The sequence below is a fragment of the Channa argus genome, chromosome 21 (assembly GCF_033026475.1).
Source record: "Channa argus isolate prfri chromosome 21, Channa argus male v1.0, whole genome shotgun sequence".
Taxonomy (NCBI): domain Eukaryota; kingdom Metazoa; phylum Chordata; class Actinopteri; order Anabantiformes; family Channidae; genus Channa; species Channa argus.
This window is the reverse complement of record NC_090217.1, coordinates 14,258,476-14,276,011: the sequence shown is the minus strand read 5'-3', so window position 1 is coordinate 14,276,011 and position 17,536 is coordinate 14,258,476. Positions and strand designations below refer to the sequence as shown.

General features: G+C 40.6%; 1 protein-coding gene across 2 annotated transcripts in view; it reads right to left on the bottom strand.

Annotated features, from left to right (window-relative positions):
- Positions 1-3,726: 3,726 nt before the first annotated feature.
- Positions 3,727-17,536, bottom strand: part of rerg (RAS-like, estrogen-regulated, growth inhibitor) — a 34,465-nt gene continuing 20,655 nt past the window's right edge. The window contains exons 3-5 of one of the 2 annotated variants that reach the window (XM_067490988.1): positions 12,471-12,527; positions 6,894-6,967; positions 3,727-5,145 (exon numbers count right to left, since the gene is read on the bottom strand). In XM_067490988.1, coding sequence (XP_067347089.1) covers positions 4,735-5,145; positions 6,894-6,967; positions 12,471-12,527 — 542 coding nt within the window. In that variant the 3' untranslated portion in view covers positions 3,727-4,734. The remainder of the gene's footprint in view (positions 5,146-6,893; positions 6,968-12,470; positions 12,528-17,536) is intronic. The other variant, XM_067490989.1, reaches the window with a different exon arrangement.

The window sequence follows — 17,536 nt, the reverse complement described above, 5'->3', positions numbered from 1 at the left end:
AAACTCTTCAAGTTCAACCTAAACAGCTTGTCAGTGTATCGCCAGCCCACTCAAGGAAGAAGCATGTGTTGTTTGTAGGAGATTGAGCTAAAGAGGCGAGAAGAGCCTTGGAGAGTCAGGCTGTTTATAGAGGGAACGTTACCCCTCTGTGTGGGCCTTTCATTTCCTCTGCTATGTCTAACTTCAATGTTCTCCTTTCTGGGTTTTTATTGTCCTCTTGTGCTTTATAGTGGAAAACTTCATCATGAGGGTCTTGAGAGCATGTCTTCTTCCAAATAAATTCATAAACAATAATCGTACAGTGCACGTGAAAATTAAAAAAATCTCTTTGGAGTTTTTGAGGTTTTTACTTGTGTGTCAACATTATCACTTTGCTGAATTTCTATCCGAGTCGTCTCATCTGTCAGTCACAATGCTGTCTCATGAATATTTATGTGAGTGTGCTGAAATCACTGCAGAGCTCATTTTCCCCATGATTGCATATCTAAACAGGATGTATGGGGATATCACCCTCTGCATGGATATGGGAATTATTTTCACTCTTGAGACATTTGTTTCCCTCCAGAGATGTTAGCAGCATGTGCAGAGAGAGTTACGTGCTTTCCGGGAGCGTTTTCTGAATTTTTTCCCTCCAGCGGAGCACAATCCTTTATCAAAGTAATCTTATTTCATTTGTAGCTGTTCTGGAGCATTCGAACGCGTCACGTGATCTTTATTAGAAGTGTTTCCAAGTTCAAGACTGAACTTAGCATAGATGAGAAGTTCCCATAGTGCTTAGAAAGACACTTGGACACTGAGCTAATCTGCTAATGATGCATCACGTGGTAATGTCCAAAGGCTGTGATGAGACTGGAGTAGAGGGTTTGCAGCACAGAGGTACCTGTAACTGTAGGACTCAACTCTGGTTTTTAAGTGCACTGCCCTGCACATTGTCCACCAAATGGGAGATGACTGACTGTCTGAATACACCTAATCCAGGTCATCAGCAGTGGTTAGGGAGGGGACAGCAGGGCAGGGGGCCTGTTGATGTTGCACATTGTCGTGCGGTTGCTTTCTGTGTTTGCTTTAATTACTTTGCATTGTAGTCGCTTCTAAATGAGAGTATTCTTTTGAGGCTGAATGACTTTTGTTACAGAATGAATAAAACCACGTTGACATTTCGAAGACAGGATGTTGTCTGACTCACTTGTGTTCTTAGCTGCCTTTTAACAACAAACATAATTTCCCGTGAGCCCTTGATGGGGAAGATTATTCCGAGAAGGAGTCAAGTGTTTCCACCATGTTCAGACCATGTGTGAAAACGGGAGAGCAGGCTTCAGCAGAGATTAGGGAACAAAAGACGGACTTTAAAAGAAAGCAGCAGTGAGGAGGAAGCCAAACACATCCCCTTTGTATCACATTAAGTCAGTTAAACAGGCGCTGAGCAGCCTTTATCAGTCACAGTGCTCACTCACTTATTGTAGTAACATCATGAATGTAATGTAATATGATACAGTATGAGATATGCCAGAAAGAAGTGTAAAATGGGACCAGAGTGGGTGGGCTGGACCAAAAGATGGCATCCAGGTCACAGCTGGTCATTACGTTCCTGCATGACATGACCTCTCCTCACCTTGGCTTTATTTGTAAACTCAACACCAGGTTCGGGTTTTATTAGAGAAAAACTTCAGGGATTAAGACTGACTGTGTGACTTTCACCTCTAATGAACAGCGGGGGAAACACCCACTTTCCTGCTTTTCTGTGGAAACCATCTGGGGCTGTCCCCCACAGAGCGGATGAGACGGTCCCAAACAGGGTTGGAAAAAACAACTTTAGACTACTTTACAAGATTTCTACTGACTATGCCACCCTGCTATGCTCTCCTCCCCTGGTGTGTGTGTGTGGGTGTGTGTGTGTGTGTGTGGAATTAAACATTGGTTTCACCCTAGGAAAATATTTCAGCCAGGCAGTAGATATTTGTGACATAAAAACAAAACACTAGACCACACTTTTCACTCCGAAAGACGAATGACCACACAGACTGTCCACAAACGTGTCAAGATGTCTCCATGTGTATATGCAGACACCAAAGTAGTTTATACATCCACTATCTCCGTGTTTGTTCTGGAGTGTATAGCCCGCAGCGTGGTGATGCTCATGGTGATGCATAGACCGAAATGGCAGCCAAGATGGCAATATTTCTGCAGTGAAGTTTCACTTGCACACACGCCCTGGAAAAGTGTTATTTTTCTTCATCTGTTTTACCAGTTTGCTCCCTCATTGGCTCTCTGACGGCCCCCTGAGCTGCTCTGTAACGAACTGATGACAATTCCCATATAGTTGCAGTCACACATCTTCGTGCTGTACAACGGCTGCCTCACATCCACCCAGAAACTAAAACCCTCTGTATGAGGAACAATCCCCAGCGCTTCCCCCTCACCTCCCCTTCCCTGATCCTCAGTACCTCAAACCCTACTTCAGAGCATCTTAGTATGACAGGAATTTGGTCATAGATACACACACCAGTTGTGCTGTCAGCTGCCTCCCTTCTGGAGCTTCATAATCCTCTTCAGCCAGACAGAATGACGACTGCAAACTGACTCATACAACTAATGTTGTGGCTCTATAATTTCAATTTTCATTTATTTAAAGCATCCACCAAAAATCATTAGATATTGCTCAAAATAATATCTGTCTGGATATTTGCACTAATGCTGTAGAGTAAAGTAGGTGTGTTAGTGCGTGTCTGTGTGTTCTCTCGGCCACTGCTAAAAGACTTTTGGCCACCTGGGGCATCAAACCTGGAGAATGACCCTCTGGCCGCTACAGAGGAAGGTCAAAGCTCTGGTGGCATTCAGAACTGTCGGAGGGTGATGAGAGCAGATGGCCCTGCCCACAATCCTGCTGAGTGTCAGAAATAAAAATGCAACAATCTCACCATACAGCAATTCACTGATGTTTAGTTTACTTGACACAGCAAGACTGGCTCCAAAGAAAATACGTTTTTTTATGTTTTTTTTTTACTGCAGTAATGGGAAAACCTGGGTTTGTCCTAAAGTCTCCAGCTGGTCAGGATGAGGAGGAGCCCTTTGGCTCTTTTCCTACTTATTTCTGGGACCTTTGGGTTTTATAATCTGCCAGATAGCTGAGCCACTCCTTTCTGCTTCATCCAAACTGGATTAAGCCATTTGTTGTGTTTTTGTGTCTTTTTCCTGAGTCAGCAGTCTATTTGAAGTAACATTGTGTATTTAGTGGGAGCTTTCCTTATTTAACACAGTCAGAAGTGGGTAACCCTTATTTTAGCTTTCCCCACTTTCATGGTCTGGAAATATGTGAAAGAGGAAACTATGAGCTGCAGCAGCATTTGCCACTGAATGCACACTTGTCCCGACTTCCTTATTGCAAGGAACTATTAAATGAAGAACAAAGTAACAATTGTACCATCGATATTTGTCATATAAATCAGTTTTGAGAGCATAGGTGGTCATTACTCCACATACAGTTACATTTTTTCAATCCTTTAAATGTTTGTTCACTAGTTGGGGATCCCTTCATACAGCAAGCTGTGTCAATCATATTCAAAGAGTGAGGTATGGCCCCCTAACCCCTGGTAGTTTACCTGTCATTCCGTAGTGTGTATTCTGGGTGTGCCATCACACATCACTGTTGGGTGTGGTTACATTTTGGTCAGAGGTAAAAAGCAGCTGACTCAGCATAGTAAGCATTAAAAAATGATGTTAATGAAGTTTGGGATATGTCAGTTTTTAATTACAAGTGCACAGCTGGTTGGTTTGATCAGAGACTGCTAACATGCATGACAGAGAGACATAATACATTTCAGCATTTACAGTATGTCCTCCTGTACTGACGCCTTTGACTTCTATACACATACTTAAGACACAGAAGTGCTTAAGGCAAAAGAAACATATCATACAAACTGTAGTTTACAGTATAAACATTACAGCCATGAGGAACGTCCCTGGAATGTGACGTGATGGAATGGACGGTGACACATTCTCTTTGTAGATTTCAGAGAGACAGTAAAAATGTCCAGCCAGGAGCCTCGACATGTTCTGAACCTGCACTTTGGTTCCTTTTGAGATGTGAACTTCTGAACAGACACAGGTAGTCACACCCCACAGCAGGACACGTTTGTTTAACGGATTGGTATTGATAAGTGGTTGATATCAGGGCAGGATCTTCCTTTACCTAATAGCAGGTATCGTTTATTTTTTTCCCTTTCTTTTACTGACAGGACAGTTTGACACACACGGACCAAAGCACATTGCAATATCCCCCCTACAGACAAATATACAGTTCAAGCTAGAAGTCTTCTCATTACAAATGCTTTTATTCTTTGCATGCTAAGTAACACAGATTGCCTGCATAATTGTCAGAGTGCCCTCTGGCTTATGTGCTAATTTAAAGAGACTAAAAGAAAAAGCTGAGGACCTCACCCTATTAATAATTCATCACTGTAATCATAAAAGGCTTCGTATCTCATCATCCTGTATAATTTTGATCTAATGAGCTCAAATATTTGGACAAGAAGTCACCTGTTGTGGCATCGTTAACCTGTACGATGTGAGTGAGAGAGGATCTTTGTGATGGAAAATGAGCAAGTAAAATAAGTAACACATTGCACATCTGTCATACTTCATCCGTTACAAAGCCAATAATTTTTTGAAACACTGACATGAAAACATCTTTAGATGTATTTGTTCTTGTCATCTGATCAGTAGGGCTTTTTTTCCCTAGCTGCTGATCTTGGTCAGCATCTTGTTGATGGCCTGTTTTACATGTGTAGTGGAGCTGCGACGTCTGGCCTTGCCCTGCACGGCCTTGCGCCTCCTCACCTCGCGACACAGCTCGTGGAAAGCCTCTGCCACCATGCCACCCTCATCGGCGCATGCTGAACATTCATAGAAGGCACACGCCATTTCAGCTGCCAGCCGCTCGCCCTCCTCTGTGCCAACCTGCCTGACGTGGTCCAGGTCCGACTTGTTGCCCACCAGGACCAGAGGGACGTTCTTCGGCCTCTTCACCTCCTCCAGGAGACTCCGGAGCGGTGCTACCTCCTCAAAGCTTCCTCGGTCTGTGATGTCATACACAATGACAAATCCATCACCCCAACGCATGTGACCCTCCTTTTGCTGGCTGTCCTCCTGAGATCAAGATGGAGAAAAGAATTCTGTAACTCTAAAGCTACGAGTTAAGTGTAAGCAGGACAGGCTGTAGCTCAGTTGGTAAAGCCAACTGCTGGAAACAAAAATATTTCCAGTTTTAAAGCTAAGTTAACTGGCTGCTAGTTATAATATTGTGCATTCACTTTACAGGCGACATAAATCTTGGCATGTGTCAGCTGCCATTCATTGTCAATGGCAACCCAGTCTAGTCACTTAGTGCAACCTGCTGTGTGAGACGGGGACAATGATGAGTTAAGGGGAAAAACGGATTTCCCGAAGCCTCTTTGTTTCTAGAGAGACTGAAGCAGACAGTGAGTTTACTGCCCAGCATGAATGGATTTTAAACAAAAGCTGATTGTCAGGGTCTCAATTCATGATTATTTAGGCTACTACTTTACCTCAGTTTTCCATGTTATGTTACGTAAAATGCCTTGTAAAAACCCATCTCTGGGGCTGGTGCACAGAAAACAATCATCCACTCAGATATAGCATGTAAATAAATGTGCTCTACACCCCCAACTATCAGAAATAGGGCTTCACCTGAGCACAGTGATTGGTTAGGGGGCAGGGTGAAGGGTGGTTCACACAACACTTGACTTTCACAAAGGAGATTGGAGTCTAGTGTGAAACAGCTGCTATTGTTCTGAAATTATTGTGCTGACCATCTTTATTTAGTGCCTAAATGTAATGAAATTGCACAGATAAATCCCCGTTTTTTTAGTCTTTGGAACGAAAAACAACTGTGAGACTGACCACCATTTTGGCTCCAATGTAAACAATGTTATGATATTTAGTTGCGTGACACTAAAGAGCCATTTCAATGGTTCACTGATCGAGAGACTACGGACACATAAGCTCTAAAGTTGAAGGACTGAACTTTATTTATGCCTGCTTAACACCGTTTAGATTTTCAGTTATGTTCATGTTTGTAACAAAAAGTTTCCTTTTACATGCAGTATATCTGACATTTGCTGAAGCCAGAAACTGAATTCTGTAGTCCTCCAAGAACCAGGACCTTTCAGGCATGTGCAGATACAGCCTGTCTGGCTGCAAGAAGATTTAGTGTGTGTGTGTTTGTGTGTGTGTGTGGCACATACAGTGTCTGTAGGGAGACACAGATTTTGATCTCTGTTATTGGTGGACATTTAAAACAAAACAAAAAAAAAGAAATATCACAGTCCTGCAGAAGACATTTCTGTCTGACCAGCTTTTCAACCTCTAATTAATGAGCTATTGAAAAAAAGCTCCAGCTCCACAAATCTCTGGAGGGAACACAATGGTTTGAAACTATCAGGAGACATGTCTGGAAACAGACCTCATCCCCATGCCAGCTGAAAAAAGACTACAATGTAATGAGAGAGAGATGGTTTGGCTGAGGTGTCGCAGGGAAAATAAACAGCCAGCAGAACACCTACGCAGCACTGCAGCATATTTATCTCTGGCCTGAGGACTTGCACAAGCTCTCCCTCATGGCCATGCCTCTGTCAGACTGCAGGAAATGAGCATTTTAAAGTGCTGCTCTGTCTCCTCCTCATCCACAATTCTTCCAACAAGTGTCCGAAATAAGTGTCAGATATGTTCAAGAAAAGCAGGAAGGGCAACATGATTTACTGTCTCTGTGTTCTGTTACTGTATATATATTTTTTTTTTTATGTTCACCTCCATAATGGAAAAAAAAAAAAAAAAAAAACCCTACTGACTTCTAATTAGTTTGTTATAATTCTCACCTGCCCTGCAGTGTCCAGAATCTCCATGGTGACAACCTCATCGTCAATGTTGGCCTGATGGCGATATGTCGATTCTGTGGGACACAAATTGACGACAACAAAGAATGAATCCTTTTTTTTTTCTTTTTTAATCCAACATGACTCATCGTTGAGAACCGTGACACTTTACTCGTAACACAGGAGTAAAATTCATTATGATGCTTTTCTGAGTGGCAGGTTTTGGAGTTGTGTGGACGATAAGTCATCACAGTGAAGTGGGGAAATTATTCCACCTACTATTTTCATGAATGATTCAGAGGATCAAACAACAGTGGTTTCTGTAGAGGAAGTAGGTGTAAAGAAACATTTTCTCACACAAAAATAAATAGTGTGGCTTGTCAAACCATGCTTCTGCTTTAAGAATTGACGTTTCTGTCAAACTGGAACATTTTTCATAAATTGTACCAACTATTTCAATGGAAAAATCAATTGTCTCTTCCTGTTGTGACCTTTCTGCATCTAAGCAAATCCTACGCTAGTACACGTTTACATCAGCAGTAGTGTGAGAGTTTATTTATTTAGTTTTAATTTTTTTTTAGCGCATTTCATGTCCGAAGTTGGAAGCTTCTATTCGTAAAAAGAACAATACTATTAAAGACCCAAACTGATTTCTGCCTGACCCAGAGAGACCCTGTATTGTTCAAAAAGAACACCACGTTTTTATTTTCCCTGCTTTTCTCTTCGAATAAATAATTATCTTGCATTTTGGAGCCTTTCTATGTTATTTTTTATTTATTTTTTAAATCATAGTTGCCGGAAGATGGTTGACTCCTGCAATGACCTAAATTGACATGAGGTTCACCTCCAGCTGGTTTGAAAAGAAGGATAAGAGCTTCTTATTCCTGGCACAGCAACACAGGTGTGAACTGTGACCGTGACCTTTTCATTCCACGTCAGACAGCACAGGAGTTATCTGCCTGAATTGCCCCCTTGTAAAAACCCCATCTGTGTAAACACCTTGCAAAGAGCACTAGAGCCGCTGAAACCTTCCTCATAAAGATGTACAGTTCTGCAGGACTTTGCTTTCATCTGTAGCAGAGGGTTTGAGCCTGCACTCTACTCTTAGGCTTTCAGCTTGTGAGTCATGTGCTGCTTGTTGAGTTGCCCTTTGTTGATGCACAATTGTTATGTGAAGGGAGAGTATTGCAAAGTTGTTTTCATCATTCTTGAACTTCTGTTAAAAATGGATTTGAAACTTATTTTAATCTTCACTTAGTTAAGATGTGTCTCTGAGTCGCATTGCTTGTTTACACAGGCACGTCTGTTCTGAAAGTGTGTCAACTGTAGCAGCTAAACATTTTGGGGATTGTGGTATTTTAGCCTTCATATCGCTTGTGTATGCTCACAAATCTGATGTGGTGGATTCTGTCTGTACAGAAAAATTGGTACTATTATGCCTACGTATGAGTACTATAACAAAGTTGTGCTGGGAGGATTTATTGTTACATTCTTTAGAGGTTTGGACCTCTAAATGGGTTTCCAGTACTATGTTTTATTATTTTTGCAAAGATTAATAAAACAAAAGGCTCCTGACTAATGATGTCAAGAATTTCAAACATTTAATTATACGGCTGGAAGGTGGAAAAGGAAAAGATCTTTTATTATTTTACTTGTGTGAGGATCTGGCCACAAATGCTTTATACAAATCAAACTTGCATCCGCAGAAAAGAAGTGCTCATTACTTTTTGTCCATCACAGTAACTAAGAACCTAAGGACACATTTTTGTTTCTTTGCTGTTAAGGTCATAGCTAGTGATCTGCTACCTGCTATACAGCTGTAGAGCATTTAAACTATAAGTCAAAAAACTCCCACAAACAATGATACACAAGCCCTGTCACAAAGATGTTCTGGGTCTTTGTGACAAGCGAGTTTAAAATGGACGTGGAGCTCGATGTTGCTCTGGCCACAGCACGTCCACCCTGCTGTGTCCCAGGTGCGCTCACCTCTCCAGGGAATAAACTGCATCCTGTGACGTGAATGAAATGTCACAAAGAGCCATAGGCGGAAGTAACGTGATGATTTAATGCTGTTTTGCTAAAGCCATGAGGGGGAAGAACCAGTGTCTCACACTGCGACTCATGGGACAGCCTTTTTTAGCAGCCATCACGCACCACCCCTCTGCGTATATTCCTAAATATACTGAGAAGGAGCAGGGCTACTATGATTTAAACGGCACCCTCTGCCCCCCCAACCCACCCCACCCCCCTTTGCAGGGAAACAAAAACTTTAAATTTCCTGGTAGCAAGCAATTCATCCCTCATAAATCAAAGGCCCTCCCAGCCTGAAGGCTGTTTGGGCAGAAAACAAAGTGTGGTGTCTACAAACTGGAAACGGTTCCACTTGTTGTACTTGTCCACTTCCTTTAGAGTAACATCATATCTGTACCAGAAATGTTATCACTGCAAACCTGTGGAGAATTATGAAGCACAGTTGCTATTCTGATTCCAAATTATAGCAGAAGCAACTTGGAGTTAATTTTGCTGAGCCAAAGAGATTAGATTCTATAACTAGCGGGTGTGCAAGAACAGAAATTAATATTACAATATTATGGCCGCCTGCATTCTGAACAGCTACTGTTTCCCATGGTGCTACAGGGAATGTGATCCAACTGATTGTCACGTAATATCTGGAGAGTGTGCAAACATGCAGTCTGCTGGTACCAGCCCAAAATACAAAGGCAGCCTATGATTTTCATGTCTTTATGAAAACCCAAACCTCCTAATGATGCAATAACATGGGGTGTTAATGTTTTACATCTAACACAGCTCTACAAGTTGACTCACATGTTGTAAACACAAAAGTGCGACTGGGCAGTGATGTTACTCCAGTTTTTGAAGGGATTTACTGATGCTTTGTTCTCACTACCAATCTGGCTGTTACTGGAGGCTATAAAAGCCCCTAAAATGCAGTGTCCTACGGCAATATTTGGCTTCCATGCAAGAACAGAAACATTTTGGAATGGACTTGCTATCTTGTGAATATGTGTAACAGTATATTTTATGAACACATTTCATTGGTGTCAAAGGTTGTGCTGAGTTACCTTCCAGCGGCAATCTTAAAAATGCAGACACGATGGATTTAATATTGAGGGTTTTTTTAATAATAAGAGTCTCCTTTTTTTATTTTTTAGAAGCGGCTGAACTGTTTAGGAAAAAGCTTCACATTTATTTGTAGCAAGCCGATGTGCTTTGGGTGATTTGCATATACACATGTACAAGACTCCTCTGCAGAGCAAACAGACATGTTGAAGCAAAGACGAGCGAAGAGCTATTTCCACTCTACGTCTGAACATGTGCCCATCAGAAACATTTCGACATAGTTGTTGGTTGGTATGAAATTATGAAAACAAAATGCCAAAAGGGCTGAAGGAGTGATTGTTCATTGTGGAAGAGAATACCTGATCTTATTTGTGACCCTGATGTGAATAAATAGATCATTAATGGAGATTTATGGGACATTGAGGAAAAATGAAATGCAGACCATGTTCTGGCAGTAATGTGTTTCTAAGCCCAGCACTCCACACGCACACCCCCTACCTGTGTGATGTGCCTATAATAGGGTTTTAATATTGTGTTGACCACTTCATGGCTTATTTCAGCCAGGCAGTCTGATTGGTGACAGACACTTTCCAACGGTGCTGTTATTCCCATTATTCATATCAAGCTGTGCTTTCTTGATTGTGATGCCAGGTCTTGTGGTAACCAAGGGGGCTGTTATGACTCTTTTCTTACTGTCAAACCCTTCTACACTACCTGGGTGTTTTTTTTTTTTTTTTTTTTTTTTTTTTTTTTTTAGTGCACATCCTGCTTTGTTTTACTTTATGAAAAATCAATCTAGAGAATTACTGCTGTGCTATAGGGGAAAAAACATTTTTAATAATGGGTGTTGAACCAAACATTTTCATCATTCTCTGTCATATAAGATAAGATGTGAAGCAGAGGGCATAACAAAAGAGAACCTTCTTTATATTCTTGTTCTTTTTAAGCTGATAATTGCACTGTGCGGCAATGCAGAACCTGCTCTATCGCTTAAAACGGACAAGCTACTGACGGGAGAACCACGTGGGAAAGCCAAATGCTGTGACCTGCCGTGTGCAGTCAGGAAATAAAAAGCACCTTCAAGAGGAAATGTGATGTCTCTTTACCCTGTAATTACAATGTGGGGAATTGATTCAATCTGCATCACTGAAAAGGCCAATTCTGTATTATACACTGAGAGCAAAATGAGTCTGTTCTGCAATAAAGCTGGCTGCATTTGAGCTTTTGGAATGACCAAAACTCATCTAACCACTGATTAGTTGCGTTATATCTCACATATACTAGGGGGGGCTGTACCTCAGTCTTCCTAGCAAGTAAACGTGTCCCTGGACAAGACACTGAACCCCCAAGTTGTCCCTAGTTTCTGCTACTAGTCACTTTGGATCTGCTGATTGTAATTGTAAATTTGTCTTTGTTACTTTTTATCTTGATAATCTGTCTTGTTTTTACACACTTATGTGTAAAATGTATATTCATTCATGAGTATTTTTAAATATTTATTTTCAAATATATTATAATAAATATATTTAAATACTCTTAACTATTTAGTTATGTGGGTAACGCTTTAGAATACAGCTCGCGAATTACAGGGTAAGTATAGTGATCTTACTGTGTACTTATTAGTAACAACAATGTACCTCCACGGTACCTATGAATACATATTTGTTGTTACTTTATAAGCAGCAGTTACATCATAAGTATTCACACGGGTCATGTAATATTTAATAAGTACCCCTTAACTTCAAAATACTTGCACTATAGGTATTTTTCGTACTTGCATCTCTTTACCCCATTATTCCCTAAAGATGATGATGATTATTATTATTATTATTAAATACCAATAAACAAATATAGGTACTGTGGAGGTACACTGTTGTTACTAATAAGTACACAGTAACTTCAATGTATTTACCCTATAAGTTAGGGGCTGTGATCTAAAGCATTACTGTTATTTGCCTAAATTTGAGAAGTATTAAACATTTTGTAATTTTAAGAAAATCTTTGTGAGATGAAAGGATTGATAGAACCCTCATTATTGTGTAGTAGATCTGAATCTACTGCAGATCTAAATGTGTTTAGCTTAGCTTAGCATTAAGGCTGGAAGCAAAGAGAAATCTTGCCTGGCTCTTTGGAAACACTTGAACAATACCTTGACTGGCAGCAGAGACTACAGAAAGTCCCTGTACTAAAAAAAAATTAAAGCCAGGGCTACTCAGGATGTTACATCCCTTAAAACCACTAACTGACAATTTCCCTTTGTCTTGCTATTGCTCTTTCTTTTTTCTTGGCATACAACTGATTGTCATACAACTTGGCATACAACTGATTTTTGTATAGGTTATTCTAACCTATACAAAAACAACAGAAAAATGAAATGAGTTTGGTGGTAGTAGCATGTCTGGCAGGTGTAGTGGTTTCAGCAGCAGTAGTGTGTACCAAGTAGTTTAAAAACAGTTGTGTGTGTGTTTTGTTTTTTTTTTGTTTGTTTTTTTGTCTTACCGAGTGTTGGGTCATACTCCCAGATGAAGCGTCTGGTCAGAAATCTTACAACCAAAGCTGCAAAGAACAACAGAAAAAAAAACCAACACATTCAGAATATGAGAACAGCACATGAAACCGTGAGCTGATTAGTTTGCACAGCTTCCAGAAGCATTTAGGAGAAATCATGAAGACTAATAGGATTTTGTCAGACAGCACAGTGTGTTTTGAGTAGCGATTTCAATACATGAAAAACAAAGTTAGATTTGGTTATAATAACTTATTACAGGCTGCACATCGACGTTCTGCATGTCTACTCCACTGGCTAATCAGCTGTGGGTGACCCAGCAAGAGACCACAAGATTTCCACCACTTTGATATGCTTCCCATTAAAATGTTAATGCATGTTTGAACAGTACCAGACCATTAAGAGGGAGTTCAAACAGCCTTCAGGATAAAATACTGGCTCCTTAAGTTCATCAGCTGCTTTTTTTTTCATGTGGGCTCTTTAGCATGCCCTTTACAGAATCAACCTTTCAAAAAAAACAAAACCACCCCCAACAGGTCAGTGACTCACTCCCTTGATGGTTTGCCATCAACAAGTAATTTGCTGCACAGAAACGTTGATAGCCTTCATTCAGACAGAATGAGGAGACCATTACCTGGGTATATCAGACATGGATACAAACCATACAGGGTGTGTCCTGTTTGTGTGCTTAGTAAAAGTACGTCTAAACATTAATATGGATGTGTGGTGATGTGGCACACGTTAAGAGACGTATGGACAGTGCATAAAAACATTCAGTAGCCAATCAAAACTCTCAATTTGACTTCCACTTGACTGTGCTTCCCAGGAGCACTTGGCATGTTTCATCCAGAAACCAGCATCCATTCTATTATTTGTCTTATCAATAAAGACATGAACAACCCCATTTGTCTCTCTGCTGCCTATTAGAAAATTATTATTCCCCGGCACTTCACCAGTTAACCAATTAAAACACCCTTCAGCCGCCCCCCAGGAAGTCACTGCAGGAGGTGTGTGACTCAGTTCTGAAACCATTTATCTCAACACTGCTGCATTTCTCATGTCAGTTCAGTTAATGGGTAGGGGGCATGATGCCACTTTAGAGTCTTACTCCTCTAGGAGAGTGCAACTGTACTCGTAACCAGAACAGGAAGTCATTTCCTATAAAAGGATACCGTAGGGCATTCAGTCATGTGTTTTCTAGTAAAAGTTCATTAAAGTTTATTAGAGTTATAGAAGTTGAAGACTAACAATTCGATCACGATGTTTTCATTTGTCTATTTAAATTGAAGCACAACCTCTATGACCCAATACGTTACTTAGGGATAAATGTTTAATGGTGAACTTCATTAACAATAGAACACACACATTCTGGTTACACACATCTATCTAAAGTTCGGTACCGTTGATTTTTGCTCCATTAAATCCAGTATTATGGAGGGGACATTTAAGGGCCTTTGTATGTCCCCTACGACCACCCAAGAAGCTGCCACGTTCTGCCTGTAAGTGACGCATGTACACACATGCTACATAATGGCATCTCGCATTGCTTAAAACATTTTGACGAAATTATTTGACGCTTTACAAACAGAAAGGCTTTTTGAATATTGGGATTGAGGCTGTTGAGCGCGAGTTTGGTAACACGTTCCACCATTGTGTAATCGCTGAGCTAAATAGCGTCACTTGACATCTTTTAGCTGTGTTGTGTAGTTTAATTACACATTTTTCTCGGGTAAAACAAACTAGGCAACTTCTTTTTAGGCTGATAATTTGAGACGAAATCCATTAGTAACATTACTAACTACATTGTAAGGTTATTTTTTTCTGCTCATGGATTCAACTTTTAATTTGTATAGTGAATAAGGGCTTAGTTACAGTCCGACTTTACCTTCTCAAACGGTCAATTGTGAACCATGTGAACAAAAATTGCTTTCCAGCCTTTTCCAGCTTTTTTTGTAAACGACTGCTACCACACATCAACGAGTAAGTGTTCACGCTTCCAGTCCACTGTGATCTGTGCCAAATCTGTCATGTGCCTGAGTGAATCTCAACAGCCCTGAGTGGTCCACTTGATTCCTGGTGGATATCTGCATGCTCATGTCCTGTCGTGACTTGCTGCATGTGCAAAGAGACGATGTCTAAAGAGATTTGCCTTTAAAGAAAGAAAAGAGAGAAAACATCCATCTCTGTCAAGTCTGTTTTCTGCTCATAATTAGCAACAACAAATAAGGGGAAGAAAAACCTATTATGCCGGGCAGAGTGTCGCTGCCATGTTTCATTAACCTCCTAAAGAAGTCCAGTCGAGCCTTTGAGCTCATGGTAGTGTTTGATGATGACTGAGAGTCTGGGGCTTAAACGTTTAAATTTGTCTTTTGAGAAGCAGTGGCAAGCTTCGCTTTAGTCTCTATTCAGTAGCCAAAGCACTTCACAGCCTCACATTAGTAAGTATAGTCTGTTCTTAGCATAGGTCCTGTAACTCTGAGCAAAATGTACAGAATGACAGGTCTATTCATGTTACACATTCTTTTTTCTCCGAAATAGCCTGATGTGGACATGTCTTGTTGATGTTGTTCATCAGTAAAACACATTTCCCCTTCTCTCTCAGCACACTTAATGTATTTTCAGGCAAAGGATAAGTGAGTTGAGCAAATTTCACTTATTCCCTGAATGCACGGAAGCAGAACAGCAGCAGATAATTTGTCAAGCTCCAAGAAGGCCGATTGGCAAGTGTGTTCCTTCTTTAGGCACATTTATTTCGGGTTGTTCAGCACTGAATTTTCCAACTGAGGTTATTTTCTGGTGTTTCTGCTACCGTGCCCTGGATTCCAGGCAGACAGAATAACCAATGGGGTGTGAAGTTCTTTCGTCATTAGAGGTAACAGTATCTCCTGCTTTTCACTGCCACTGGAAAGAAATGTACACGTAGAAGAGAGGCGCCTTTGTTAGCATGCGTCAGTACGGACACCGTGGCCCACATTTGTTACAGGTTTGATGGAATAGGGTGCAGTGTATCGAGATGACCAGATGACATAGGCGGGCGATTCTCTGACTGTGGTGAGAGGACAGTTGGTAACAAAGCAGAACAGATGTCACAGTCTTAAAGCACCAGTTTTCCTGTTATTTAATTAATATATTATTCTTTCAAATAAGGCCAACTTTCCCTTATTTAATGCAGCACATACTCTTTTGAAAGGCTGTATAAAGATAATGACATGAACACTTGACATGAACAACAAAACAGTTACTAATATATATTTTTTTTAAATGGCTGAGCATGCAATAAAGGTTCTTATCCACAGATGTCAGAGTACGAAGATGCTCAATCTGAAACATGGTGGATGACAAGCTTGCACCTATAGTTCAGATTAGACATAATCCTGCTCAAGCAATCAAATTTTGTAAGACTTGTTTGTGCAACAATTGGATTTGCATGAATAAAGGTTTAAGTCGGTGCTTCAATTGTAGCTCAGGCGACACACCACATAAAATGCTATGTGTTATGTGAGAGGCATCACTTCCCAAGAAACCCATAGACGTTCCCTTAACTTTTGCACGGTTATTTTAGTATCTTTAAATTGATTTTGTAGCCTGCAACTTTGCTCTTTTCAGTTTTAAATATATTTTTTTCCTATAAAACCACACAACTATCAACATATTTTAAATTAATATATAAAGATACAAATTCATTTGTGAGCAAGTCAGTGTTTGATGGGCAGTGGAAGACGTGAGACTGCAGTCAGCGGGCAAGCTCTGGGGAGGAGATTTGGAGGATCTTTTAGGCCCCCTTTGTAGGGATCTCAACCCAACTGACACAGGTTTACTGCATCTCTGAATCCTAGCTCCTGTATTTATACCACCTTACAATTGTCCTCATATTCCCTAAGTTTTCTACTATGTCTAGTTGTACAATGCGACAGGAACTTCAGGGCCTCAAACAAGTCTTGCTTGTGTTTTTATTTTCTGATATCACACAGTGTCATCTTCTCACATACACATACTCTTTATGGCTGTTTAAAGAATTCCCTGACATCTTTTCCACTAGTTCATATTTCCCAGCTAACACTTAAGTTTGAATACAAAAAAAATTTTTTTTTAATTCTCCAGCCCATAATTGAGAGTCTCATGAGTGGCTGGAGTTTTCAGACTTGCGTCAAACACATCGTTCACAGGAGTTGTTTCTCAAAAGCAGCTTTTGTTCAAAGTGACCTAATCACATTACCAGCAGAATGTTGGACTAATTGCAAACAAAGCTCGAGCAATTAGTGTGGCCCATGGCCTTGTTCTGAGCCGATGATGTGTTACTCATTGAACAGTCTCTATTGATTCCCCGCGGCACATCAGACAGACACCCGTGGCTCTTTGGTTCCCTCCGCTCACAAAAACAAGTCTTTACTGGCTCACGAGCAGAGCTTTCTCAGGGCCATGCAGCTGCGGTCGAGCTCTGTACCTATTGTGTTCATGTCACATCAGGTCGTGTCATTAAGGCCAGCTGTGCTGAAAAGACCGCTGGGGAACTGATGGGTACCTGCATTAGACTAATAAAAAAAAAAAAAAAAAAAAATGCATTAATTAAATATGGTCAAAAGACAGAATCTGATACCTTTTAGCTAAACTTCTGCTAAAGCTAACTGATGATCAGCTGCTTTTCTCAGCTTTTGACTGAAGTGGACTTCCTGTTAAGCTACGTTTAAATTGTATTTTTAAACACAACACATCACAAACGGATATGTTGGATTAAATATTGCTGCATACAGATTCTTTTGCAACATTATTTGGGATAAAATAATTAGAAAAGTCATAAATTAAGGCATCCCATCTGGTGTTGGCACTTTCCCTTTTGAAAAAATAAATGATCTGGTGCCTGCTCATACTTGTTATGTCTCTTTGAGGCTCTTCTGTCTATTTTTACTCATTTTGCGCCTTGCTTTGGTTCTTTTGATAGACTTACTAATAGACACCAGAAGCACACTTCAAGGGCCACCTTTGACCCCCAGACCCATGGGCCTATGCCTGGGAGGCCTATTCATTAATCCAACCGTGTCTGTACTATAATTAGTTAGCA